The sequence below is a fragment of the Nasonia vitripennis genome, chromosome 2 (genome assembly GCF_009193385.2).
Source record: "Nasonia vitripennis strain AsymCx chromosome 2, Nvit_psr_1.1, whole genome shotgun sequence".
Taxonomy (NCBI): domain Eukaryota; kingdom Metazoa; phylum Arthropoda; class Insecta; order Hymenoptera; family Pteromalidae; genus Nasonia; species Nasonia vitripennis.
Genome location: NC_045758.1, coordinates 22961541 through 22988680, shown reverse-complemented (window position 1 = coordinate 22988680; position 27140 = coordinate 22961541). Strand labels below are relative to the sequence as shown.

The following is a 27140-nucleotide window of genomic DNA, read 5'->3' as shown; positions in this document are numbered from 1 at the left end:
TCCTATATACACAACAGATTATTCAGTTGCTATACTATCAGTATAACCCCTTGAAAAAGAAATCGGCGCTGACAATCCCCCCAGTTTAAACTTCGAACTCTCACCGAGTGCGCCAAGCACTCGTCTCGTCAGTAGCTTTACCGCTTCCTGCATATTGTTATTCGCGCCATATAATACGCATGCATCAAGTCGAGTTAAGCTACCGCGCTGAGACATTACTCAAGCAGTCGGTCGTATCGCCTCGTCGCGTTTACACCTTCGCGAGAGCGACTATCGAGAAAGATATATCGCGCGCGCGCGCGTATAAAGCGAACATTAAGCGCTGTATGCCTATGGAACGCGCGTGCTGCGACCTCGCGTGCCCGCGGCCGCGAAAAATCGTTTCATGTGACTCCGACAGCGTGCCGCGCAAGACACTCGCACTCGAGCTTCGATTCAGCTTGGACGGCTCCTGCATCAGCTGCTGTCAAAACAAGCAAGATTCTGCGACCAGTGTGCGTAGCGCGTTTGTTTGAACTTGCGCATGTGGAGGTGAGTTCGCAAGTGCTGATCTGTTTGTCGGGCAATTATGCAGTTGCCGTACAAGTTCATGATGATTCTTGGAGGTGTTGCGATCGTGTGCTTTCTCGGTTATGGGACACTGGCATGGGGCAAGGCGATACCGTTGCCGCCGCATATCGTTATCATACTGGCCGATGATATGGTGAGTATACTATTGTAAATATTGCAGATCGTTTTGAAGCAATTATTTCGAGCTGCAGTTTTAAAGATAAATGCGAATTATATCTGGTTGACCTTGTCGCAAAAACATTTCTGAATATTTTATAAGACGGAACGAGGATCAAGGATATGGTAAAAACGTCCGTATATCCGCCACGTATAGCAGTTAAGCGATGTTTAACGTGTTGCCGACGATTTCCAGGGTTGGAACGACGTCAGTTTCCACGGTGCCAATGAGATTCCAACGCCGAACATCGACGCTTTAGCTTATAACGGCGTGATATTGAACAAGTACTATACGATGCCGATTTGTACGCCATCGAGATCGGCTTTGATGACTGGCCGGTATCCTATTAGAGATGGTAATTACCGAGAACTCATTTAAATTAAAAAATTTACTCAAATCTTTTGCAAAATTTTTCAAAACATATTTCATGTATAATTTAGTGAATCATCCGATGCAAGCTATTTTTTATGCATCAAATTTACACAAATTTTGCTTCTTCCTAGAGGAAGCTTTGTAATAGTAAAATTTTGAGTTTCGTCAAAACTTCTAGAAAATACTTTTTGGTGTGTTAGAAGTTCAAATAACGTGTTTTTAGAAAATGTCCGTATGGATGTGTGTGTGTGTGTGTGTGTGTGTGTATACCGTAATATTTCTGGAACTACTCCGTCAATATCATTAAAATTTGACGTGCATGTATATTTTTGGATTCTCAATTCGGGAAAAACATTATTTTTCTAACTATTTTTTTATGGCCAATTTTTTATTTTTGAAAAACACTATTTTGCGTTTTTTTCAATCATCCCATCGTTACAAACAATTCAGCTAATATGCATTTAAAAGAGAATAAAATCACCTACTTTTCCCCGTTTGGTCCTCGGGTCGACCGCTTTGTTCGGAAGATTAAATGAAAATGGTGATTTTAAAAAAAAATTCATATCTCTGAAACTAAACATCATAACCTCACGAAAAAAAATCATGTAGATGGATCACGTGTCAAACTGTAGCCCATTAAAATTTCAAGTTATTTGACTACTTATTTTCTCAGTAAAAAATGGAAAAAATGAGTTTTTTTTGTGCCTCGATTACGAAAGTAAAAAGGCTTTATTGCACTTGAGACTTTGGAAAAAAGTAGATATTTTATGTGTCTTGGCTAAGTTCATTGCGCAGCTTTCAAACCCCTATGGTTCTTATAAGATATCAAGGTTTCAATTTTTTTTTGAACATTTTTTGATTCCTTATATCTCTAAAACAATGCAGTCAAATGTTTCAAAAATCTATTTGCTGCTAAAATCTTTTTCTTCCTCTTATAGGGGTGCCGTTGCACGTCGTTAAAGTCCCTCCCTATGAACTGTGCCTATGCAACATGTTTTGAGAGTAGAATTATACGGCACAATATATATTTGTTTTTTGATAGTAAAATTATACGTAAGTTTCTTTAGATTACAATCTTATTCTCTTAATACGATAACTTTATTTTTACAGAGTTATCCTTTCATCAATCTCTTCTTTTTCGCGATTTTGAGAGATTTTGATCGGATTTTTCTGATTATTATATATCTTTTGCTATAAGAAAATTGCTCCTACAGCAAAATAATTAAGCTTTGAAATATTTAAAATAGCATTCACATACTGTATTTTAAAACAGTATTTTATTTATTGGAACAATAAATTTCGTTGGAGGAAGCTACGTGCCAGTGAATTGGCAGCGGTTTTTATGTCGCGATAAAAAAATTTGTATTTTCCTGTAAGCGCACCGACACTATATACAAATATTTAAAAAAAATTAAACGTTGTAGGATGATACAAGCCCGACTATGTTAATGATAAGACGCAGCATTCTATATAACGGCGCTAAACGCGTTATAATAATGTTCAACATCGACTTAACAGGAATGCAGGGTACGCCAATGAGACCAGCCGAGCCTCGCGGTATACCCCTGAACGTGAGCCTTATGCCGGAACAGATGAGGAGACTGGGCTACGAAACGAGACTCGTGGGCAAGTGGCACCTCGGTTACACGACCGAAGACTACACGCCGGTCCGTCGCGGCTTCGACACTTTCTTCGGCTATTACAATGGATTTATCAGCTACTACGATTACTGGATCGGATGGAACGATACGAACGAGGTCTGTTTGAAGGATTATCGATAATATTTTGGCAGCTGCTGCATGTCTGGTGAACATTTTAAAATAATCTAACGTGATCGATTTTTTCGTACAAGGTCACAGGTTACGATTTGCATCGCGACGAATCGGACAGCTTCGAACTTGCCCACAGTTCCGAGTACTTCACAGACCTGATCACCGACGAAGCTGAGAAGATCATACGAAATAATAAAAACGCAAAACCACTGTTTCTTGAAATTTCTCATCTGGCGGTTCACGCCGGCAGTAAGGTCCACGATGATCCACTGGAAGTTCGTCGTACAGATGACGTTAACGCAAGTTTTCCTTATATAGAGGACTATCAGCATCGCAAATATGCTGGTAAGAACGATATATGCGAATTTTGAGATCTTTCAAAATTATGATAATTCCATGCCTTTTTTTAGGAATGATGGCGGCTTTGGATGAGTCTGTGGGAAGGGTCGTAAAAGCTCTAAAGGAAGCGGAAATGTTGGAAAACAGCATTATTATCTTTATGTCTGACAATGGCGCGCCCACAGTTGGATTATACAATAACACAGGCTCTAATTATCCAATGCGTGGAGTAAGATTCTATTTATTTTAAATTATCATAATAATTCGTAGGTTGTTCATAGGCTTCAGTATTATACCGATAACAAAACGAGTATCAGAATTATTAATTGCACTATTTTATCCAACAACTTTCGAGGTAAAAAACTATCAATAATACCACATTCATCATCTTCAGATCAAGGGCGGAATGTTCGAGGGAGCAGCGAGAGCTGCCGCCTGTATCTTCTCGCCTCTGATAAAGGCCCACTCGCGGGTGTCCGAGGAGCTCATGCACATAGTCGACTGGTTACCGACGCTCTACACTGCGGCAGGAGGCAACCCGATGGACCTGCAGAGCCAGTTTGACGGAGCTCTTCCTTTGGACGGCGTGAGCCAGTGGAGCAGTATCGTCGCTGGTGGCCCCTCCTCTCGGCAATCGCTCCTCGTCAACATCGACGAGGCCCAAGGCTTCGAGGCAGCCATCATCGGCAGGCACAAGCTCGTCAAAGGTGACGTATAATATCAATTAGGCGCACCCTTGTTAGCGAATTTTCCGACGAAAGCCTGATAAATGGTGCGAGTTTTTGCTGTCGATAACTTGCGATGCTTAATCACGCGTCAGTCATCTATATAAGAATAATTAAATTGCTTAACAACTGAACGGCAGATAATTATACGTCCTCGAAATCCCCAAAAGCAAAGTTTTTTTTCATGCAGGTATGACGAAGGAAGACGGATACTACGGGAATAGTGGCAACGATCCTTCTTTCCCGGCTTACAACGTGAAGAAGGTGTTGTCATCGACAGCTGGTGCGTCGATCGGTAAGCTAGCCGGTTTCGCGAGTCCGTCAGCACGCAGGGCGCTATGGCTGCGCCAGAAGAGCGTGATAACGTGCAAACCGTTCACTTCGGCCGCTAATTGTTCCGGCACCTGTCTCTTTGATCTGTCGAAGGATCCTTGCGAGACGAGGGACTTGTCGAGCAAACTACCTCTGGTACGTAAAACTGATTCTTATAGAGTGTTCAAAATTTTGAATTTGTTCCATATTTTCGTTATTTGTTCGTTATTACAGATTGTCAAGAAGTTGGAGTCGTTTCTCGGGGAATATCGAAGAGTACTGATGCCGCAAACAAATTCCCCTCAAGATGCGTGCGGGCTACCGAAATATTTCAATGGCGTCTACATGCCTTGGAGAACGATAGAATTCGATAACGTGTTTGGTTTAACGAATTCGACCACGTGCCATCGTCCTCTGAACAATTCCATCTGATTCTCACTTATTCTATTTATAAACGCAATAAACTACGGTCGTATTGTTGTACTTTTTTCTTGGATGTACTTGCTTCAATGATTTTTCTTATAGGCATTATACTCTTTGACAAAAGAGAAACTGGTACAAGCATGCGATTTGTGGTTGCATCAAATTATTCTGCCTGTGTAATTGGTATCGTTTGCGCAAAATAGAACCTGTAAAGCTCTCCGAGTCTTTCAGCCCACAAGAAGTTATCAATGCAATTTATTCAAGAATCTCGGATCGTTTGAAAATTCACAAAATTGTCCCTCTCATCAGTCGTTGTCGTTGGCAACATTTGCAGCTTATAGCCCCACCTCAAAAGCCGTAATTTCCATAAAATGGCACAAGTTCCCAAAAGTACTAAACTTAACAATTTTTGATTAAATACTTGCAGTTTCCAAGAAAAAACCAGGCAACGTTTTACACAAAGTTCTACTTCCATTTTCCATCGTATGCGCGTGTAGCTTGTGCGCGATATGAAGACTTGCGCGCGCGCGCGCGCGCGTTTTAAAATCCCTTTTCATTTAGCAAGCGAGTTGCCAAGTTATACTATATGTACATGGCGCCCTAATCCCCCGGCAAACTTTGAACGGTCCGAGAGAGAGAGAGAGAGAGAGAGAGAGAGAGAGAGAGAGAGAGAGAGAGAGAGAGAGAAATCCCGCAAAACGGAATACGAAGCTTTCGTTAATTTTTCAGCTCAAAGCCTCCGATCAATTATATCGGCAGGATAAAAGTCGCGCGGCGTTAATGGACCGCGATGTAAATAAATGAAAAGACCGTCGATCCGATAAAAAGAGCATATCGAATCGCGAGCTCTCTCGCGCACGCAACATCTATACATATATACTCTTATAGTGGGGCTCAATTAATACAGCTCGTTACTCGTCCACGTAATACGCTGCAGAGAGTACGCGAGCAGAGCTGCGAGGGTGGAAAAAATGAAAAATTGTTAATCACGCTGGAAGAAAGATAATTACTTAGCCGCGGGGACGTATCGCGCGCATATAATAAGCCGGCTTCCGCGCCGTTAATTAGACTCCCTCTCTCTCTCTCGCCGCAGCCAGCTCCTGTATATTATAAGCGAGCGTCGGCCCGGCGACTTAGAGCGAATGAGGAATAAGGAGGAAAAAAGGAGCCGCCGAGCTGCCGGCGCTGCGCGCGAAGAGACGAGTAAGAAACTCGGTTCGCGAGCTTTGTTCGTCATTGTATAGGGATTATGCAGATGAACCTGGAAGGCAACCCCCCTGTCTGTATATTTCGCCAGGCGGATCTTCGCCGCGCGCCTCTATAACACGCACACACCGAGAGAGGTGCCGCGCGCGGCTGATATCGCTTTAATGTCCGGCGCGCATGAAATTATGATACACAGAGAGTGAGCTACCGCGCAGCCGCCGCGACAGATGAGGGCCCAATTTGAATCGAGAGAGAGAGAGAGAGAGAGTTGCATTAATCAACGCGGCCTTGGATGGATTCCCGCGCGAAGCATCGTTAATTGGATTATGGGTTCGCGGATAAAAATTTTCGCGCGAGATGTCTGAGGGACGTTCGTCGTTTTTGAGCAGAGGATCAAGAAAAACGGCCTTGCCGCGCTGAGAGAAATGCAGCGGACAAGCTGAGAGAGGTGTACGAGTGCCCGGATACGGATCGTTGTGTTTTCTTTCGAGCTTTTCGAGTGCGAGTTTGCATTTCGGCCGCACTCAAGCTTTTGCCGCCTGTATAGCGATTATATGTTTACAACGTTCGCAGCTGTCTTTTAAATAAAAACAACAATCCAATATAATTAGAATTTTATTCCAACAGGCACACCAAAAACACATTATAACGTCTCAACTCCGAATCTAAGCAAACCCCGACGATAACTCGAGTTCCATCAGCGAGAAAAGTCGAGCCGCACACGTGCGCGCACGTGTGCACGCAACCCTCTCGGCGCAACTAGATCAATGGAGCAAAATAAAGAGGCCTCGTCGCGTCGTCGCACTAGCGGTCATACTCGGCGGCCGGTGCCACTGGAGACAGCCCGATAAATCACGGAAGGCCTGTCCGTGATGCAGAGTCTGGTAACGACGTGAAAACCGACCGCAGTTTCGCGCGCTATGACTGATTCGCGACGGGGGAATATGTATAAGACTCGGCGCGTGGGACGCGAGAAATCGAGCTATTGTTTGCTTGAGCTTTTTTCTTCATTTTTTTTCCAAGGAAGAAGCGTCGAGAAAGTTTGTTTCGCTCGGAAATGCGATTTATCTTGAGCGGAGTTTTTTTTTAAAGGAGCGACGCGAGAGTCAATTTCGTTCGGCGAATCCATAACTACTTATACCCCGGGTGGAAAGTTTCCAAGGCGGCTTCACGGGCCATTTGCGCCGATTATATCGGTATACTCTGAGATTTCGCACTAATGATCCGAGACGCGGTACACGGGGACGCGGGATTTGATATGGGGGAGAGAGATTGTTGATAATACATAAAACAGCCCTGGTGGAACAATAGACAAGATCGCAGCATAGCAAAGTCAACTTTGCGTCACGATGGGGATGGAATAAAAATATACAATGTTAATAAGAAGCGCACAAGATCGCGCAGCAAGTTCCGGAGCACGAGAATAGCAGCGAAACAAGTTACGCGCATTGTCCGTGGGCTGGATATTAGAGCAGTGAAAAAGAGACGAGTACAGCCCGGCTCAACTCGCCGCGATAATTAGCGCGAGGGAAAAGGACGGCGCGCTCGGAATAACAAAAGGCCAAAAAGAAAATTGACGAGCGAGTATAGTAGCATCAGCGCATGTATTTAATCGAAACTTTGCCTCTGGGCTGTTGCTCAGGGGCCGCAGAGAGCTAGCACTCGAGGATGAGAGAGAGAGAGAGAGAGAGAGAGAGAGAGAGAGAGAGAGAGAGAGAAAGAAAGGCCAGTATAAAGTCGAAAGGGGGGTGGCGAGAGCATAGCGGGGGTAAGTCGCTTTTAATAGTCGAGCGGAGGCGGCAGCAGCTGCCACCGTATTTGTCTGCGCGCGCGGATCGCGTTCGTTGTTTGATATTTCATGGTCCTTGCGAATAATGGCAGGAAATTAGCCGTCTCCATAAAGCGCACTGCGCGAGCGAGAGGAGATCGAGACAAAAGTCCGGCTGCGCGAGCGAGCTTATGTATAGTATGCCGAGCATAGGTATAGATCCTCGCGAGCGATAGGATTTAGAGGTGAGTATATATTATAGCACACGCTGCATATGCCGATTTTCGGCTGTACTAATAACATTTTCCCCGGAAACTAAGCGCCTTTCCTTCCCCGCCGGTTTAATTAAGTTTGAATTTATGATTGATCGATAATTGCGCTTCTATGTTATAGACTGCATCTACGTATATAATGGGAGAAAAAAGGATGTACGATATAACCCTCTACTTCGCGAGTAATCATATCCCTATTATTAACGAGGTATCTCATCATTATCTCGACTCTCTCGATTATCACCTGCCATGAAAACCTTATCATTACCTTCTTCGCGCATTACTGACTCGACATATAACCTTGACGATTAAGATTTTACCGAGTTGATCTTGCGCGGGCGTAAAAACGTTTTGATTTCTCGTTACGCGCCTACACGCGCGAGTATAAATGTTTATTAAGAAATCCTCGGGATATTTTTACTCCGAGTGTTATTGCACTTATAGCTGCTCTCTCGCGCGCGCGCGCGCGCGCCTTTTCGCCATCTCATCCCGTACACTCGGAGTGCGAGAAGTTAAACTTTCATTTTTGCCTCGGCTCTCCGCCCATCGACGATAAATAATATTCCGTCAGACGTTCATTAGGTCGTTACGTTGTCTCCTTCTGCGCACTGTTCGGCCTGTCTCGTACTACATATACATATACACTCGTGCGCGTATTTTATCCAGCTCGACGGCGCGTTTTTACATGCTAATTATTCTGTATACACCTAAAAATATGCCGAGTAATAAGCCGAGGCATAAACCGCGAAAGTATAGCGTCGGCTGCAAATTTATCGCTAAATAATGGAAAAGCAGCCTTTCGCGAAGAATATAGAAAACAAGACGGGTCGTAACCGCCGCACCAGTCGTCAAGAGTTTGCGCGTATCCCTATGCATAATAAGCCACTCGTTTGCAGCAAAGGTCAAGCGTGTACTGGGCTTTTTTTCTCGCGCCTTTTAAAAGGCCGACCGATATATATATATGCATCGCACGCTCGGGATCGAGAAGATCATCCGGTGCACGCCTCTCTCTCTCTCTCTCCCTTCGCGTCTAATGATCGGGCGGTGCCCTTTGTCTGGCCGCGTATTATACTTTTGATATACCTGAAGAGAGAGAGAGAGAGAGAGAGAGGCACGAGGTGTGCACTTTTCCTCTCACTCGTTCATCGTCGCGTTTGAAAAGTGGCGTCTGCAACTGCTCCCCTCGCTCGGCTTTTCTCACACTCGCGTGTATAGAATTTTTCCACGATTTCCTCGATTTCGACCTTTGTTCGCGCATTAGCATGTGAACGGAGAGCTCTTTGATTCGACCACTCCTTTTTACTTTTTTTAGTTTCGATCCTGCCCAACAGCCGGTAGCGCAAGTTCAGGAGGAATCAAAGGCGGGAGTTTACCCAAAGTATAGCTCCCTCAGGCTCGCGCAATTGTCCGTTTGACGAAACGTTGTTCCTCCGCGAATACAGCTATTGACTAGCAAAGCTACATAAACAATGAGAAAATCCAAGTCCTTCCCCTCTCCCCCACCCGACAAGTAAGCAACAATGGGCAAAAAACTGGAAAAACGCGCCTGCAGTCGTCCCTTCCACTCCTGGCCGCCCTTCCTTCGCGTGTACAACGCATCCCTCCCTTCTCTGGGGCAGAGCAGCAGCGGCGGCGGTGCTTTCGAGCCTCGCCGGACACCTGTAAGCACACGCGGCGGACTCGGCTCCGCTCGGCTCCCGACGCCAGCGCGCGCTCTATTCGATTTCGGAGCTCCGCGAGGCTGCATCGCGCGCGCGGCCTGTGTGTTTTTGTGTTTTACCTTCTAGCCCAGTTCGAGTGACCCGAGTGATTGCGTGCCAGTGCTTTTAGACTGTTATCTGCGTATCGAAGTACACGATGTAAGAATACACGAAGATCGACGATGAGGGCGAGCCGGAGAAAAGCGGTCCGGCCCGACTCTGGCTGCAGCGTATAAGAAAAGAAGAGAGGAGGCGAATAATTATGTGATTTTTCGGGCCGCGGACGAGCTGAGGAGCGAAAATATGCGAGAAATGCCGTGGAGCGCTTTTGTTCTCGTTTCGCTGCTCCTGCTGCTGCAGCTCGAGGAGGGCACGTGCATAAAGTGGCTGTAAGTAGCGCTTCTTGTGCAGTCTGCGCGATGCCGGGCCCTTGGAGTTGCTCATGCTCTTTTTCCCCCCACAATTAACCGCCGCCTCGTCTCCTCTCCCAGCCATATACCAATTCCTTCACGAGGAATCACGATGTCCGAGCTGTTCTCGTATGTACGCGCGGGTGTCGCGCCTCCTTCGACGATTAAGAGCCGCGGATATTAATCGCTACCAAAGCTTTCCGTGAAAGCGAGACGAAAAAGAGCTGCAAAACAGGCGGTCTCGCGATAAATCACGTCTCGTTCGGATGTATTAATAATCGGTCGGCCCTCGCGCGCGCGCGCGCGCGCGGAGGTCCGCTGCGGAGAGAGATGATTAATGTCGGCCCGTTAATGAGAGGCAAATATAGAAGGCAAGCGGCGCGAGCGGTATGCGAGAAAGCGTTGAAAGGGGGATGAGACTGTGTGCTGGTGGTCTCTTCGCGCCAATAAGCCCGACGACCTTCGATTTTACCAAAACCTCTGTACTCAGCTCGATGGAAATAATGCCGCTTCGGCTCCTTCGATTCAATAATTCAGGGGAGCCCCCTAATTCGTCAACGATCCACTGCGCTGGCTAATTTCAGCGAGTAATCCTCCCTATAACACACACACACACACAAAATTAGCGATCTCCATCCAGTGCAGTCCTCCGCGCAGAAAAAAATCAAGGGGCGCGCAGCGAACAACGAGTCCTCGAACTTGGCCGCGAGACGGACATGTAGAGAGAAAGAAGCCGAGCTTGTACTCATGTATACGCGCGCGCGCGCGCGCGTGTGTGTAGTAAGAAGGGGAGTGTGTGGCGCGAGCGAGCGAGAGAGACAATGAAACCGGAAACAGGGGATGGCGAGGATGATGAATGGCGCTGGCCGATGGTGATTTTGCGTGCAGCCGAACGAACCGGTATACACAGCCTGCGTGTGCTGCGAGAAACAGAGAGACTATGGCTACTTACGTACAAAAGAACGACGCACACCGCGAGGGAGGGAGAGGATATAAGGGGTTGTTGATACGCAGAGGACGCGGGATGATGATTAGGGGCCGCGTTCGCCAAGACTCGGAGTCTGATTTATTGGCCAGTGGGATAACACGACTGTTGCTCTTGAGTATAATTTGTTCAAGCTGTTTATCAGCGGCGTTCAGAGTTATATTCAACAGCCAGTATAAGTATTTTCGAGGGTTCGCCCCGATAGATGATTACCGCAGTGGTCTCCTGGAAGCCGTTTGGGAAAAACCGGGCGATCGTCGTTTCTGCATTTCGTTGCGAGAAAGACGCTTTTTATTCGAGGCGATGATAGCGGTGCTCGCGACGGAATGCATTATTATCACATTACCCAGCATTGTTGCTCTTATATTTTCCAAGAGGAATCGCAAGTCAGCGCGGGACTCCCTCTCGATAAATCTCGCCTTTTTTAGATTAATACACGCACAAGCGGCTCGCAGAAAACGGCTAATCATCCTTTCACTTGAAACGAGAGGTGGGTCTCTCGGCTCGAGAGCTAGCTTGGAGAAATTTAAAAAATCTTCTCATTTTTCTCGGGTCCGGCTTCATTAAAATACCATCTAGTCCATCACGTCGTCATCAGGGCCCATTACCGAGAGCGTCTATTTGCTCTAATAATTTCCCGGTAGACGTGATGTCCGCGCGCTCGTTGTAACGTCTTATTATCTCCTTAGGAGAGCCTGTGGCAGTCGCCTCTTCAATTCGCTCGAAATATAAATATCCGCAAAAGGAGAGAGAGAGAGAGGGAGAGAAAGAAAGATTCGAAATAAGCGAAACCTCGAAGGGCTGCGCGCGAGCGCAAGGTGGTGATTATCCTCCAGCGCGTAGGCTGTATGTATATGCTGCGTGTTGGTGTGGAGAAGCAGGAAAGAACGGGCGAGGAGCTAAAATGCCAAGTTTTTTTTAAGAGCGAGCTGTGCAGGGAATTAAACAAAATTAGAACCTTTTTTTTGATTATTTAAGATTTGAAATAATAACGCGCAGACCTTCCTTTTTATAGCCACCGCAATCAGAGCGCGATATCTCAAGTTTTCCTGCACTTCTCGCCAAGGACGCGGCCACACTTTAATACGTTTCATGTTATTATACCCGAGCAATAAACAGAATACGTCTGTACTTCAAATTAAAAGCCTATGCATCTCCATTATATACCACACAGTCCTATATTTAAATCCCGACTTCTATACCTACGTAGTACGGAGAATGAAAAAAAAAACTTCGCCGTGGGACTACAGACACACACGTGTGAGTAAGTCGTAATCAGAGCGCGGTTTTAGAGGAGGCGTGTTCCGGTCGGGCCCCGAAAAGATCCCTCGCCTCGTAAGTCATGCCACGGCCCGTATATACCCCCTACTTTGGCTTTGTCTCTTCCTTTCTCTTCGTTTCTTTCCTTCTTATTTCCTCGCATACTCGCATCTACGATTAGTTTTAAACGTATAAAATTGGAAATAACGTACAATTTTTACTGATAATTTTTACTGATTGATAAGCCATAAATCGCGCGAGTTTGACGCAGTAAAGAGCAGACCGAAAAAAAGAGAGCATATTAGCAGCCCCGCGCGCACATAACGGAACCTCGCCGCAGGTAATTTATCGCAGCTCTCCCATAAGATCGGCGCATTTCTCGCGTCAAGAGCGATAAGCGTGAAAATCGATTTTCCGCGCGGGCCAAGAATAATCTCGGTCGTCGAGGCTCTTTCACTTTCCCCCGCTCGATTATACACCGTGTGAATGAGAAGCGCGAAGAGCGCATCTCTCGGCCGGATCGGATGCATTATGCGTTTGTCGGAAGAAAAAAAATCGCTGCCACTTATGTATTCGTATAGTAGGTATAGCTATGGCCCAGATTTCTCCCGATTTTTTTTTCGGCTGTACTCCGCTAATTTTTTTTTTACCCATCTACCGCCGCGCTTTCTGATGTTTCGCTCGAGAGTATCTTTTGTCTCGAGGAAAGCCTTTTAGAGCCTTTAAAAGCGGCGGAAGCCAACTTTTGAGGTCGTGATTTTTCGGCTCATCGTGGATATCGTGGGTTCGATCTTTTTCAGACAACGGTATTCTGAACACCGATTTTTCAGAAAAAAATAAGTGCCCGAAATTTCATTTCGCCTCAGGAATGCATAATTAATGCTCGCGTCTCCGCTAACTGAATCCCCTCAACTTTTACAGCCCCTACTCCCGCGCAGACCAAAAAAAAAAAACGAACTCACAGCGTCTAATTATTATACGCGTTAACCACGAGAGAGAGAGAGAGAGAAAGAGAGTCGGAGAGCGAGGGCCAAATTTAACGATCCGCTCTTAAATCAGCCGCGTATTATGCGATAAGGCGCGAACGACGACTGATGCTCACGTCGTCGTCGTCTCGAGAAAGACAATGGCCGCGAGAGTTTTAACGGCAGCGGCGGCGGCGGCGAATTTACGAGCGGCCGCGTCTTCGTTATTGTAATGAAATTCATTTGGCTTTGAGCACCGGCTTATGCCTCTATAAATTTGCTTAATGCGGCCGAATCGCTCTCTCGACGTCTCTCTTGTATTATACTCGCTGCGCGAGTTTCTCGAGGTTTTATTGGCGGAAGGATTATAATATGGACTCGTACGCGAGGCTTCTTCTTCCTCTTCTCCGCCCGCGTCTTCCTTGAAGTTGTTACTTCAGGAGCTTTTTTGACTGCTGTAATCTCTTGCGGACTTGGACTTGACTGCGATACAGCCTAGATAATCGTAGATTACACCTGAGCTGTACCAGAATTATTAGTTTGGATAAGGGCCTTTTTGCGTCGATTGCGCGTGTATTATTATTATCTTATTATTCTCTTATCGATGTGTATCTTGATTTCGCGATACTCTCATATTCGTTTGTTTGGAACTCTGCTGAGGCAAAGTTTCTCATAGAAATAGCAAAAAACACGCGAGATGCGAAACGAACAATGGAATTACAGCCCGTTGGAACGGCGTAGGTGTTATCTGCTTGGCGATTAGCGAGATAAGAGACGCGTATCTGCGCGAACTATCTCTCTGTTTGCGATGGTGTACCTTCAACGCGCGGTACGATCTTGATAGCTCGACTTGGAATCGATGCTGTGCAATTAAAATCGCTTCCAATTACTGGCGGTAAATTGAATGCAGTTTAGAAACAAGATCGCGAATATTCGAAGACAAGAAAACGATCGAGCGATACGTGTTTGAATTTTCGAGTTCTGGTTATGTGATAATAAGGCACGATATAGCTTTGCGAGTGAGAATCCGGTATTGGAAGACATTCTAATCGTTGGCATAAGCATCTCGTTATGGCACGGATTTGATAGCTCGATCAACAGCAGATGAGAATGCGAACGAGCAATTTTCTACACTTCTCGAAACGATTGTTCTACACTTATTTACATAACCATAAGGAGAAGTTGGGCGGTTATAGTATGGGCGGCTCACGCAGGGTCAAATAGCAAAAGACAGTTTTGCCGTAGGTGACATGCACTAGACTTGCAGATATGCGTCGCGGGAAATGGGAAGGCAGCTTGTAAGAGTACGAGTACGAGTCATTCCAACTTTCCAGACTAGTCGCCTATTTTTCATCATTATAGTCCTAGTCGATTTGCAGCCCCTTATCATCACGTCGTATCACCCGCCATAAGTCGAAAGCATAGGCTGCGCGTAAAACAAAGCAAATCTGCCGAGTTTCTCTCTCGCGCTCTCGGCACATCCAACCGCCAATAAATCACATCTCTGACGGGATAAAGCACAAGCGAGCTTTCCTTCATCCTCGTCTATTAGCACAGGCCGTTGCACAGGTATATCGAAAGCATTATATTGCGCCGCGCGACGATGCCGATTTTTCAAAGCAACGAGACGAGAGCGATTTGAAAAATCGGACAAGTCGCAACAACGCAGTAGATTGTTTCTTTCCGCTCCCAGTATAACAACGCGACGTAACTCCAACCGCCATAGGCTGCACAATACGTCAGGCTAAAAGCTACTTGTCGAGACTGATGGCCCAGTAGTTCATGGCGCGGACAAAGGTCTCCCCTCTCTCCACTCTCCATCAGCGCTTAATAAGCGTAGACGGGCGGTATCAGTCAAGGGACGTGTGTATGCGCAGTGTACGCGACGCAAACAAAAAAAGGAACGAGTCGCGAGCTCACGTGCACAGCTCTTTTGGGGTGCGAAAACTTGCGGCAGTCGTGACGAAGAATGCGCGGCAATATTAGCGCCTGCGACGTACGCGCGGGGAAAGTTTTATAGGAGCGCGACGAATCAGCGCGAGTCAGGGGTTGCTGTCAAGGTCTGATAGAATAGAGGCGCTCCGGATTTTTATGGCGCGCGGCTAAGTGTAAATCAGGGGCGCGAAACTTAGAAATCATGTTCGTCTCGAATTCGTCTAGATACGTTGACGAGAGACTGGCGAAGGGGAGGGAATAAATATATTACATTATATCGGAGAGGCGCTGCTGTAAAACCGGACGACTCGACACAAAGGCTGCAGTTTAAAAAATTGTCGTCTCCGCAGACATTTACGACCCGCGCCGCGATGGAGTCGAAGATAATAGTACCGCGGCCGACAGCTGCGCGCGCGATCGTTAATACAATGTTGTTTGAACATTTTACGACCAAGTATATATATATATATATATATATATATTGATCTGTATAGCAGCGATTTCTCAATCGATTTATCCTAGCACGATTTTCCGCAGCGCCTTGGGTCGAGCAGCGGACGGTTTCGAATGGACTCGCGAGGCATGCACGGGAGCCCGGACTTCGGGTCTGCTCGAGCGCAAACAGGCCAGGGCATGTCGGGCCACTCCGGACATCATGCAGAACCTCGTGCAGGCAGCGAGGGACACGTCGGCCGTCTGCCAGCAGGCTTTCCGACATCAGCGCTGGAACTGCAGCAGCATCGAGAAGGCGCCCGATTTCACGCCTGAGTTGCTGACCGGTAAGCCATATACGTTTCGCTTTAATTTAACGATTTTCCAATAAAACATACCAAATATTAACAACGCAGGTACGAAGGAGCAGGCGTTCGTGTACGCGATGTCGGCGGCCGCGGCGGTTTGGCGACTGGCCCGCGGTTGCGCCCTGGGCAACCTGGCGGCGTGCTCGTGCGCGACTCCACCGAGACGCGAGCCGCCGGCGCCCTCGGCCCTGGTCCAGGCAGCCGCATCGGGAAGCTTTTCACCGGCCACGATAGCCTTTGGCCCCGTCTCGACCCGCAACGCCTTCAAGTGGGGCGGCTGCGGAGACGACGTGCGCTCAGCCTCGCGCATGGCCAAGCGATTCCTCCAGGGCTCGACGCCCTCCCCCGGCGCTGGTGCCCACGCCAAGTTCCTCCACGCTGTCAACATGCACAACAATCGCGCGGGACGCAGGGTAATTTATCAGCTTTTGTAGTTTAAGTTATTGCCTGTGCGAGGGAGCAGTCGTTGCTGCTTTTGTCATATGCAGGTCGGTTGATCGATAATTTGGCGGGGAATGTTATAATATGGTGCGATTTGATTTAATAATAATTATATCGGCGATAAAGGACGATTTGTGAAAATTTGTACGATGCTAAGCAGTTATGGACTGCTCCTGAGCTCAACGCTTCAACTTTCTACATTTCTAGTACCCGGCTAGCGAAGACATTTTGATTTCCCCCATACAATTTGCGCGCCAACTCTGGATATAGCTGTGGCTCGTGCTATAACTAATTTCTAATCTTTTAAATTTACTTCCTACAGCTATAACGTAACCCTCCTCTCTTTCATATATGCAACGTTATTCATGAATTTCGTGTGTCGCATGTCGTATCAACGACAACATTGTTTTACCACGATCGATTTATACCCATGATTCGGCCACGTAAATAATCAAATCTTACGTAAACACACACACACACACACACACACACAGGCAGTGGAGCAATCGCTGTCGCTGGAGTGCAAGTGCCACGGCGTCTCTGGCTCGTGCAGCGTCAGGACCTGTTGGCGCGGTTTGGGATCGGGCGGTCCGGCCGCAGCCGGGGCGCGACTACTTCGACGCTACGCGACCGCTGCCGAGGTCAGGCCCACCTCGAGCGGCCGCTTGCCGCCTCTGTACCACCACAACAATCTGCTCTACACCACCAAGAGCCCGGACTACTGCGTCGAGGACAAGAGGCGAGGCAGCCTTGGTACCGCTGGCAGGTCAGTTTTGCTCGTTATAAGTATTTTGAATATTTTCAAACGTTTCAGCATTCATTTAGTTTATAAATAGAGCAAAAGTCTCGGTGTGTGAATTTCTCATTCGAAAACCAACAAATCTCCGCTCTTCAACAGGAATTGCAAGCCATTCGTTCCTTTCTGCAAAAAGTCAAACCCCTAAATACCAATGCTCCTCTGTAAGCGCTCAAAGCAAATTAGCGCGTTTTACATCCTTAGCGTCATTAATATGTCTACGCTCTCGCGCCGATGAAAACACCGCTACCGATTCAGCTGGCGCGCTAACAAGCCTGCGTATAATAAAGTCATTGAAACCTGAGGAAACGCATCGTGTATATAAGCTTCTCCTCAAAGACCACTGGCGACCGCACTTTTAGAGAAAGAGCGAGAGAAACGATGCGCAAGACGACTCTTATACTATGCACAAGCTCCCGTTTATTTCTCTTCATTTCGAGCTCGCGCGCGATCTCGTAAAGCGGCCTTATAGCTGCGTTTTAATGAGAGACTATTATACGATCTCGAAAGTAGTAAAGCATAATATGACTCTCTGCGATGTTATTCGAGCGCGCGCGAGAGCCAGTTATAATATGCGTCTCGCTGGCACAGGGTATAATGGCTAGACCAGATGAGTTGAGTTTAGTTGATTGAAGTGCGGTATCCAGTTTGGAATTCCCGCTATGCCAGGTTTCGATTTTTTTCTTTTTCACGCCATTTATAGCGAGCAGTGGCGTAATGTACACGCGAGCGAGCCTAATTGGAATGGTTTAAGTGCGCCTCGTAAATTACCCGTCGTATTATTAATTCGTCCATCCGCGGACGCGATGCTGTTCTAATTTGACGCGTTCCGCGCGGCTGTGATTGAAGATTATTAAATTATCGAATGCGCTGCACACAATAGAAGTCGAAAATGAGTTTTGTCTCCGCTGGGCGTGCCTCTGTCCATTTTTACGATCCTCTCTCAATTCCCGCCGCGCATATAGCAGCCCATATTGGAGGCTCTTTTCTCGCGCGCCGCACACACAGCTCGAGGCTGCAGCAGAGCAGCTGCTTCTTCTCCTCGATATATCGGGCCCGTATTTATGGCGAAGCTCGGCGTTAATTACAAGCGAACCTGTTCTGCGGGCCGTCGCTCGCGGCGACGACGGGATATGCGGTAATCGTAATCGCAGCCAGACGCCTCTGATTATGCTCGCTCTGTATCTATTACGACTTTTTACTCCGAATTCTATCTCCGGGGCATATCGCTGAGATTTCGTTCGGATCTGATTATGCAGTGTGCAACGCGTGGGGAGGATAGGCGGACGATTTAGGAAATTGTTTTCCTCCTCAGCTCTTTCTCTTAATTTATTATTCGACATCGTTGCATACGTTGTTGCGTAATCCGTATGTTTTCGATTCATAAAAGCTGAGATCTCTCTGCGAAATTCTATAATATTTGCATAATCCCATCGCATTGCTTATTGTACTCAAACACACGTTTAACTGACCACTTTTGTAAGCCACGACATCAACATTTTTTCCGGGCTATCGTTATAATCGCTGCTTATATACCTCACCGCAAGAGGATTACAGGCTATTCGTATTTTCCTCGTTCGATATTGCTCTTCCCGCCTGTCTTACATACTATCATCTCGATTTTCTTTTGTGCAAGCGAACGCTTTACTGCACTTATGCACACTGCGCGAATGCAATTATGGCAAATAAGCAAACGGCTAAATTGAAACGTCGAGCCGTTGCTTATTTATACCGAACGATTTGCCGGCATATTCAAGTCGATTTACTGCCTGACGCACGCACGCGAGCTCCGGATATTTTTTTTTCTTTTTCTTGAACGTCCTTTTCGAGGGCGAAGTGGTCTTTGCAGGCCTGAAAAATTTGATGAAAGTGGCGTACGCGCTGTTGTTATTGAATATTATTACGATAGAATCAAAACGTGACAGCGACAGGGAGATTATCCGAAATTCGATTACTTTGCAGCGCTTTGTATTCAACTCGAGTATTTATAACGTCCAAGTTGATTCTTCTCTCACACCGACTTAGACGTACAGCACTCAGTCTTCATCTAACCGGCGCAGAGTATATGTTACATAGAAATCTTCCACAGTATAGAACCCTCCCGAGCCGACAATGGAGCTTCCCCTTGACAAACTTCCTACCATCAATAACGCCTAATTTTTCAAACACTTTCACCTCCATATACTACATCGGCTCGTGCGCATTCATTGACCGCGGAACCTGGCTTTTTGCAACCTATCCGCACCCATCATCCCTTCGCCGACGGAAACAAAAGCGCTTATACGCCGGTGCGATGAAAGCCGCGGCCTGGCAGTTACAAATGACGCTCGGATCTCGCGCTGATGTAGTTCCTTTCCCTTTTCGAAAATTCACGTGCCGCTGTGCAGGAACTCACTGCTAAACCTTCAGCTTTGTATAAGCGCCTCGCGTGCGATACGCATCAGTGTGACAAGCTGCGCGTCGTCTTTGACTTTGTGACTGATATATACACATCTGGGAAGAAGGGATGCGGTTTTAATAGTACATTACGATATACGTGTGATTTAGATGGTTCGTTTTGTAAAAATAAACCATCTAAGCGACGAGTATCGTATAAATTAATGTGTTATATTACGTTGAACTAATCGAATACATTATTAGTTGGATTGATAGTCAGTTCAGATATTCGAACGTGATAAGGCGATCCAACGATGTACATTATTACATTAGCGATATCTTCTGACGTCAACGACGGAACTATGTCAAGAAAAGACGTGTCCATGTTTCCCTTGTCGAAAATTTCAGTTTTCACAACTCCTGGATTGATGCTCTACGATAGACAATTAGTGACTGTATACCAATATAGATTACAGATATCAACGGATTTCTTAATTGAAACAAAGAAACATTACTTACGCTAACGCGAATTTTAGTATCTTTCAACTCGTGAGCAAGAGTTTCCGACAATGATCTGATAGCAAACTTCGTCGGGGAATAAACGTTAAAGTTTTGGCCAGGCACTGTTATTGTTTTTACACCTGAAATACTATTCACGCGACAACCAACGCATTACATTATTTCGCACTGCTTCCTTAAAACGAAATTAATTTACCTGCTCATATTGACGATGTAGCCCTCCTCTCCGTTCTCTTTCATCAGCTGCATAGCTTGTTTGGCGCAAATGAGGGCACCCACGAAGTTGACGTTGGTATAAAATTGCAGATCTTTTATACTGGCATCTATAAGTAGAAATATACGTTTAGCAAATCATCTGAATATAGTGAGTGATCTCCAGAAATTCTCATAAAATAAAAGTCTTCGAAATTATTACCAGCTATGGAGCTTTCTCTTATAAGTCCAGCATTGTTTATCAAAATGTGAACAGTTCCGAAAGTTTTTTTTATCCACTCGAAAGCACTTTCAATATTCTCGTCGGACGATACATCACATTCCCTCATGTGGAATTTTCCTGGTCCTTCGATGTCTTTCATGCCATTCTAAATGTTAAGAAGTCTATACGTATAGAATTGCAGTATAGTATGGAAATGTTGCTGTTAAAACTATTCATACCTCCATCGTTGTTACTCTCCGCGCGAGACCAACTACGACTAACCCTTTGCGAACGAATGCTTGGGCAGTCGCTAAACCAATTCCAGACGATGCTCCTGTTATAACAGCCACTTTTCCCGCCCAACGCTCCATTTTCCTTCTTACCTTTATTCTATCTACGCCACGTCAGTCAACTATTTGTTTAATAATCGAATCGCCACAAGGGCTCTATGTTAACAGAACTGAGCGCACATTTGAAAAACGAAGTAAGGCTAGCCTTCCAATTCTTTCAAGCTATCTTCGCTTCACGCTCGCCGACAAATGTCTGACAACTATTTTATCATTCACCTCGTATACAAGTTTAGCGGAATGGACTTTAAATGAAATTGGCGTCACACAATTTTGAGCTATTTTTGTAACGCGATAGTTGTCTCTAGGAAATAATAAATAAAACCCTATTTTGAAATGGACTTATGGTGTAAATCCATCTTTATCGCACTGACCATAATAATTACATTATTTATATTTTTATTCGTTTATTGTAACCTTACCCCGGATTCAAAGAATCGTCGAATCCTGTTGATTCTGTTCACTACTATAGCATATATATGAGACAACGTTTGAGCAGAGCGTAAACCCTGTATGTAGACATTCATCCCGCCACCCTAACGCATATTTTAACCGAGACTCGGGAGAGAAAAAAGAGCAAAGGACATGCTCGATCCTGAAAATTAATGAACGCATTGTATGTCGACAGGCAGTGCAACGGGAGCAGCGCCGGTTACGAAGGCTGCGAGTACCTCTGCTGCGGCAGGGGTCACGTCACGCGAGCCGAAGAGATCCTCGAGAGATGCGAGTGCAAGTACTTCAGCTGCTGCTACGTCAAGTGCAAGACCTGCCGAAACGTCATCATCACCCACGAATGCAATTGAGAGAATGAGTCTATATGTATGCGCTGTAATCTCTCGTATTTCCGAGCGTAGCTGTTCTTTTAGTGGCTGCGATCGTTTCAGGAGCCAGTATATAACGAGGAAGTTTGATCGTGGATTCGCGCTGTATTTCAGTTTTAAACTTGGATTCATCATAATTTGTGGATTGAATATTACTCAATAGCTTGTAATCGATACTTCATTAGACATTTTTCCACGGAATAGTGTAGAAGAGTATGAAAATCGTGGTTATTCTTTCGTTTGGTATAATCTCAGAGATTATTATACACGCTCATGTACATTATACGATGAAATGTGCCATATTATTATTTTTTTTTTTATTTTCTAAGTTTAAGATATACATATAGCTAAGATAAAATAACAAAATCTTTAATATAATTTATAATCCGACACTTCACGCCTAGCAATTAAATTGTTAGCGTTCAATCATTCCTTCATCCCATTCAATATTCTGGCAATCAATAGCCGTCGTTTCATATTCTTCTGCACACTGTTTTTATAAGAATATCGTACATACAGGTTGAGCAATATAATTCATTTTTAGGACGTACACACTGCCACATTTTTACGAATAAAGGCTCTTTATGTAATAGCATCATAACAATAAGAATTTTAATTTATGAGACATGAGCACGTATACATCAATATTGCACGGAGTGATGATCACGTATATGGTATAAATGTCTAAATACATAATTGAATTATAAGGCACAAAAACAAAACTTGAATACTTTTCAACATATATGACATCTGATAACAGTCGAAATACGTAGCCTACTCCATCGTTATGATTACGACGGTTATAAAGAGTGTCGCTTTGCCTCGTGGTGCAGATTTTCCCATCATTCTGCCATATTGCATTGTTGATCGATATTGCACGTGCATGTCAAGTACTTTTTGACGTTTCATTTGCATTTTCTATCATTCTTAGTAAAAAATTGAGGATCCCGCGTCTCATATTTTGCATTTTACTACATAAAAAACTTGAAAAAGACTTTAAAAAGTAATTTCAGAGTCCACTTGAAACCTCGAAAAACGTATCATATAAAAAGTAGTAATAGTGCTACTGAATCTCACGAGGAATCGGCGACTGTTTGATGTACTCTATATATTAAGATTCATAAATTATATCATAAATTATTATCTCGAGTCTAAAATGATCGAAAAATTATTGTATCATTTATGCTATATAATATTATATATAATATATATTTATTACTATATTCTCGCGGTCTGTAAACCCACTTGAATATTTAATGACGAATGTAGGCGTCGGACAAACGCATATATAGCAATTACGATGTAAATAGCAGTACTATAACTTTCAATGTAAACGACGCATTGTATTCGAATTATTCTACAATAAACACAGTTACGCAGCTGCCTGTAAGAGTCTTTTTTCCAACGGTCAATAATTGCTCCCAGCATATTCATATCGTAATGACTATACTTATGATAAAAAGTCACATAGTATTTTTCAAGGTACGTATATTGCACGATAAGTTTATCGTAAAAAGGTTATCTAAAGATTATAAAAAATTACCATTCAATTAATATAAAAATGGCATTTACTTATCATTTGTCGGAGAACCTAATTCCTTCAATTGTTGTTCCAAGCCAAGGTCTTTTAAGAACAAACACCAGTCGATGTCTCTGCAGCTTTTGGGCGTCTCTTCAGTTGTCCAGTAGAGTTCCTAGAATAATCAATAGAAAATTATTAAATCATGCACATTAAAAAGAATGATGTCTAGTCTAATTTCTATTTACTGAAGCACTTACTTTCACATTTATCGGCGGCATTGGAGGGAGTGGATCCACCGCTATGTTGACAAACTTCAACAGATCCTGATAATCGAGTTTTCCTTGCTCGTTTTTGTGAAGACTATAATAATTTAATTCATCATGAAAAGGAAATCCTTTAAGAACATTGCAAAGTACATCAACAATTTTGTTACCGATCAAGCATCAGGTTGATCAGTTCTTTTTGAAGAGGGATTCTGCTAGCGCGCAATATAGTATAAAGTTGATTGCGATTCAAGTATCCAATCCTTTCTCTGTCCCACTCGCGAATGTCTTCCTCGAGCCTGTCCAGTTCATTCCAAACGTGACGAGTCAGCTCCGTATGCACCAAAGCTCTGGAATTACACACAAGATTTATATTTCACGTTTGAGAATTTCTCTTATGCAGATAATTCATTTCTGTAAGTAAAAGAGTAAGTGTTAAAATCGAAAGACCTGCTTTACCTTACGTACTCGCGAGGACAAACTTCCTTATGTTCACGGAAGGAGTAGTGACGAGCCACCGTCATTACTTCGTGCTCCGTAATATGGTCGCCGAGGTAATTGTATAATGCTTCTCTATATTTAGCAAGGATACATAAAATTAATCGACTTTATTGGATTGTCACTAATAAAATATTTTTCCAGTTGCGATGAAATACCTCAAACAAGAAAGCCTCAATACCGGGGGATGATCGTCGTTCTTAAGCGGTGAGTATTCGCCGATGAATTCTCGGTATACCGATTTCAGATGGTCTCGAACTTTGTCCATGATGAATTTCACATTGGCTTTCGGGAACTCGAGGAAAAATGCAATAACGATCACATTAGAAACAAAATGACTATCATACATCGATATAATATTAATTTGCATACCTCGTTGCAATGCTGTTCCATGTAGTTGAACGTGCGCTCGTCTGCAGTTTCTATCTGAAATCGGAAGCCTTGCAGATTGACGGTGGTGCCGACGAAGAAATCCTGAGGTTCGTAGTACTTTGGCTCTTCGCTGCTAAACATGTTCTGCCCGGGTAGGCGAAGTCGTGTTCTCTTTTGAAACAGACTCTTCGTGTGTCCTATTTTATAAATAAAATAATAAAAAGTAAAAACCTGGCACCTTGGATACTGACGATAAATCACGCTTTGTATAGTTTACCAGCTTTTTTAGCCCCGACTTCGAAGACCGCCACAGTGTTATCCAGCAAGTAAACGCTAATAACGAAGCATCTGTCTGTATTGTCGGGAATGTCGGATATCATTTTGCACCCGAATCTGAGTATGCGATTATCGTTCTCCTGACTGTGAAATTATTAAGACGTAAATAAGACTCGCGAGAGTATGCGGGATTTAGGTCGCCTCGAATAACAGAGTGCAGGGGAATAAAAGAGGCTTACTTGTCGTATTGATAGAATTTATCGGTGATAACTTTCGGGCGCTTAGGCACCATCGAGAAGCAGTTCACGAGCGAATCCTCGTAACTTCCGAAGCCATTGTAAGGCGGGACATACTTAACAGGATTCTTCGATTGCTCTCTTCGTTTGCCGGGCTGATCCAGAGGAGTAAAGTCGTCCAAACCGTATTTGTTTCTATATGTGGGAGATATACATCGATGAGAACATGTATTTAATGATTTTCGATTCAAAATTTTTACTACGAGCATCACCTGTAATACTCCTTGGTAAAGTTGTCAAGATCCGTTATGACAACCTTGCGGCCAAAAATGTTAATCTGTGCGCCGATCGTGAGGTCGCACTCCTTGTAATAATCGGCAGACGACTTCTTACAGTACGAGTTGTCGGCGATGTAGTAGCTTCTAGTCGTGCTCTCGCCGAGCACGTTCAAAATAGTCAGTGGGTCGCTGCTTCCTACCGGTTCTAAACTCGTGAAAAACTGAGAAACGATGTTTGTATTTGCTTATATCTTCGTAAATTTGTTAGAATTCGACGGCGAAGATTGTAAAATTACCTTTGGAATTTTCAACCTTTTGACGAGAGTCGATTTGCTCGACGGTCCGCAATTGGTCGGCAAATTTTCCAGTATCTCTATCGTGTCGTCAGCCAAGTAGTACAAAATCTCCAGGTCGTGTACGTAGCCGTATGGACTGTCGCTGTCGTCCCAGTATCCGAAAAACCTCAGGACTTTTCTGTCGAATTTCAAGAAATTTCCTAGGCTATCGGGCTTTTTCTGGTGCGATTTTTCCGATACAGTAGCCTATGCAGTGCGACAAAAGCAAACCATATTGAAACTCATAATCCTCTCAGCAGTAATAATGTTACGTATAAGTGCACGACTTACACTTTTTTGTCGTTCGTAAGTAGGATCAGCGGGCGCCGGAAGAGGATCGGGAACGGGTATTCCCATGCGGTTCAAAAATCTCCTTGTGAATTTATCGCAGTCGATGATTTTGTAAACGCGGCCGTAAATCTGCGGCTCTTTTCCGATGTTGAGATCGAGTATGTCGAAATATCTGTACTTGACAGGGTCGGGTAATGGGATCCTCTGACGCCGGACCAACACTCCTAATTGCATCGAAAAATCGCAACGTTTCTATAAATCTGTTTTTATCATGGCATTTAAAAGAAAGTAAAATATCTACAACAATACCCTGTTCAAGTCCGCTATTGTCGACGGCCGGTTCGGAGATCTTCATCGTGCCGTCTTCGAGAAAAAAGCTGATGTCGACAAGGCGGATTCTGTAAGGTTCTCGTCTTTCATGGACGCTTTCTTGAAAATAGGCTTTGAACATAAGCCTCTGCGTGGAAAAGTAAGCGGCAACAAAAGGGGATACATAGACGTGAGAGAATAATACAATCGACATTCGCTGGAGGATGGATGCGATTAAATTTGTCTGCACTTTTTTAAGTTTCAAAATAAACAAAATGAAATTTTTAAAATTTACTAGTCAGACAGTTTTGCGCAGCTTCGCTGTGTATGATATTAGAATGATCTTCAAAAAGCCTCGAACCTGACCGTCGAGAGCAAGCCAAGGCGGGCTCGGCGGCTCCTCGCCCCAGGCGTAAATCGCCGGATAGCGGCTGTGCTTCGAGGACTTGGGCTTCTCCGCCAGGTAATACACGTCCCCGTGGATCCTGTCGAACAGCTGGGACCTGTGGAACCTCGTGCGGCCGATCTAAATCATGGATTACGGCTCGGATTATTATTTACACGATTTTACCGCATTATGAAGCCCTTATTTATTTCTCTATCAGTAAACCGCCACACGTGTACAGGTGCGTTATTTATGTACGATTTGAATGAAATAAATTTGGTTATTAGGCTCCAAGTTATATTATGGAATTTAGAAATTACAGATTGCTTTCCTGCAATTTATTTACTAATTTTTTTGTTATTTTCGCGAAAGAAGAATGAGATAAAATTGTCTTTTTATAATACAAAAATAAGAAACAACAATATCTTTTTGTTAAAATATAAATATAACCAAAAATTATTTTTGAATATGATCAGCAAAAATACTCACATTATGATCAAAGTTAAATCCGGGGAGTCGAGGTAGCTGTGGTATTTGATGCATTGTTGAAATAAAACACTGCTTTCAAACTGTAATCAAGCAAAATTTAAGGTAGAGCCGATAATCGTAGTTTTTTACAACAGAAAGCGCAGCAACGTGTCGCGGAATGTGACATAGGAAGAAGTCTACGTTCCAAAAGAGAATCTATT

General features: G+C 44.5%; 4 protein-coding genes and 1 long non-coding RNA gene across 6 annotated transcripts; 3 read left to right on the top strand and 2 right to left on the bottom strand.

The window, feature by feature from the left end:
- Positions 1-228: 228 nt before the first annotated feature.
- On the top strand, positions 229-4911 carry LOC100120225 (arylsulfatase B). Its single transcript, XM_001603836.6, has 8 exons — positions 229-703; positions 923-1082; positions 2618-2856; positions 2952-3216; positions 3282-3439; positions 3605-3917; positions 4126-4403; positions 4482-4911. The coding sequence occupies exons 1-8, from the start codon at positions 569-571 to the stop codon at positions 4677-4679; spliced, it is 1746 nt and encodes a 581-aa protein (XP_001603886.1). The 5' UTR covers positions 229-568; the 3' UTR covers positions 4680-4911.
- A 4658-nt stretch (positions 4912-9569) lies between these two features.
- Positions 9570-23076, top strand: LOC100679139 (protein Wnt-11b-1). Its single transcript, XM_003424864.5, has 5 exons — positions 9570-10005; positions 15709-15950; positions 16020-16384; positions 16907-17178; positions 21494-23076. The coding sequence occupies exons 1-5, from the start codon at positions 9920-9922 to the stop codon at positions 21666-21668; spliced, it is 1140 nt and encodes a 379-aa protein (XP_003424912.2). The 5' UTR covers positions 9570-9919; the 3' UTR covers positions 21669-23076.
- On the bottom strand, positions 18525-21097 carry LOC100120166 (farnesol dehydrogenase). 2 transcript variants are annotated; one of them, XM_016982555.2, is made up of 6 exons: positions 20758-21082; positions 20519-20684; positions 20300-20426; positions 20104-20233; positions 19823-20017; positions 18525-19701 (listed from the first exon to the last, which is right to left on the bottom strand). In XM_016982555.2, the coding sequence occupies exons 1-5, from the start codon at positions 20887-20889 to the stop codon at positions 19829-19831; spliced, it is 744 nt and encodes a 247-aa protein (XP_016838044.1). In that variant the 5' UTR covers positions 20890-21082; the 3' UTR covers positions 18525-19701; positions 19823-19828. The 2 variants fall into 2 exon arrangements, with proteins under 2 accessions (XP_016838044.1, XP_001606051.1); XM_001606001.6 differs by lacking the exon at positions 18525-19701 and having other exon boundaries at positions 19795-20017; positions 20758-21097.
- Positions 23077-23157: 81 nt separating the features above from the next.
- LOC100120108 (EF-hand domain-containing family member C2) lies at positions 23158-27133 on the bottom strand. Its single transcript, XM_001603730.6, has 14 exons — positions 26941-27133; positions 26428-26592; positions 26067-26214; positions 25758-25981; positions 25428-25673; positions 25126-25352; positions 24857-25048; positions 24619-24761; positions 24342-24538; positions 24128-24264; positions 23931-24044; positions 23642-23821; positions 23466-23568; positions 23158-23380 (listed from the first exon to the last, which is right to left on the bottom strand). Exons 1-14 carry the CDS (start codon positions 26992-26994, stop codon positions 23255-23257), a joined length of 2256 nt encoding a protein of 751 aa, XP_001603780.2. The 5' UTR covers positions 26995-27133; the 3' UTR covers positions 23158-23254.
- LOC107980713 lies at positions 23276-24598 on the top strand. The gene is made up of 3 exons (XR_001728860.3): positions 23276-24025; positions 24114-24176; positions 24367-24598. It is a non-coding gene; the product is annotated as an uncharacterized LOC107980713 (long non-coding RNA).
- Positions 27134-27140: the final 7 nt, after the last annotated feature.

Bases quoted from the DNA above. Each gene is read 5' to 3' on its own strand.
- LOC100679139 (XM_003424864.5), top strand. From the start codon at position 9,920: ATGCGAGAAATGCCGTGGAGCGCTTTTGTTCTCGTTTCGCTGCTCCTG. The intron at 10,006-15,708 runs GTAAGTAGCGCT...GATTTTCCGCAG, and splicing joins GGCACGTGCATAAAGTGGCT to CGCCTTGGGTCGAGCAGCGG. The intron at 15,951-16,019 runs GTAAGCCATATA...TTAACAACGCAG, and splicing joins CACGCCTGAGTTGCTGACCG to GTACGAAGGAGCAGGCGTTC.
- LOC100120225 (XM_001603836.6), top strand. From the start codon at position 569: ATGCAGTTGCCGTACAAGTTCATGATGATTCTTGGAGGTGTTGCGATC. The intron at 3,217-3,281 runs GTAAGAACGATA...GCCTTTTTTTAG, and splicing joins TCAGCATCGCAAATATGCTG to GAATGATGGCGGCTTTGGAT. The intron at 3,918-4,125 runs GTGACGTATAAT...TTTTTCATGCAG, and splicing joins CAGGCACAAGCTCGTCAAAG to GTATGACGAAGGAAGACGGA.
- LOC100120108 (XM_001603730.6), bottom strand. From the start codon at position 26,994: ATGCATCAAATACCACAGCTACCTCGACTCCCCGGATTTAACTTTGAT. The intron at 25,982-26,066 runs GTATTGTTGTAG...CGATGCAATTAG, and splicing joins CAATAGCGGACTTGAACAGG to GAGTGTTGGTCCGGCGTCAG. The intron at 25,674-25,757 runs GTAAGTCGTGCA...CGCACTGCATAG, and splicing joins CTTACGAACGACAAAAAAGT to GCTACTGTATCGGAAAAATC.
- LOC100120166 (XM_001606001.6), bottom strand. From the start codon at position 20,889: ATGGAGCGTTGGGCGGGAAAAGTGGCTGTTATAACAGGAGCATCGTCT. The intron at 20,685-20,757 runs GTATGAATAGTT...CTTAACATTTAG, and splicing joins GGAGAGTAACAACGATGGAG to AATGGCATGAAAGACATCGA. The intron at 20,427-20,518 runs GTAATAATTTCG...TTCTACTTATAG, and splicing joins AAGAGAAAGCTCCATAGCTG to ATGCCAGTATAAAAGATCTG.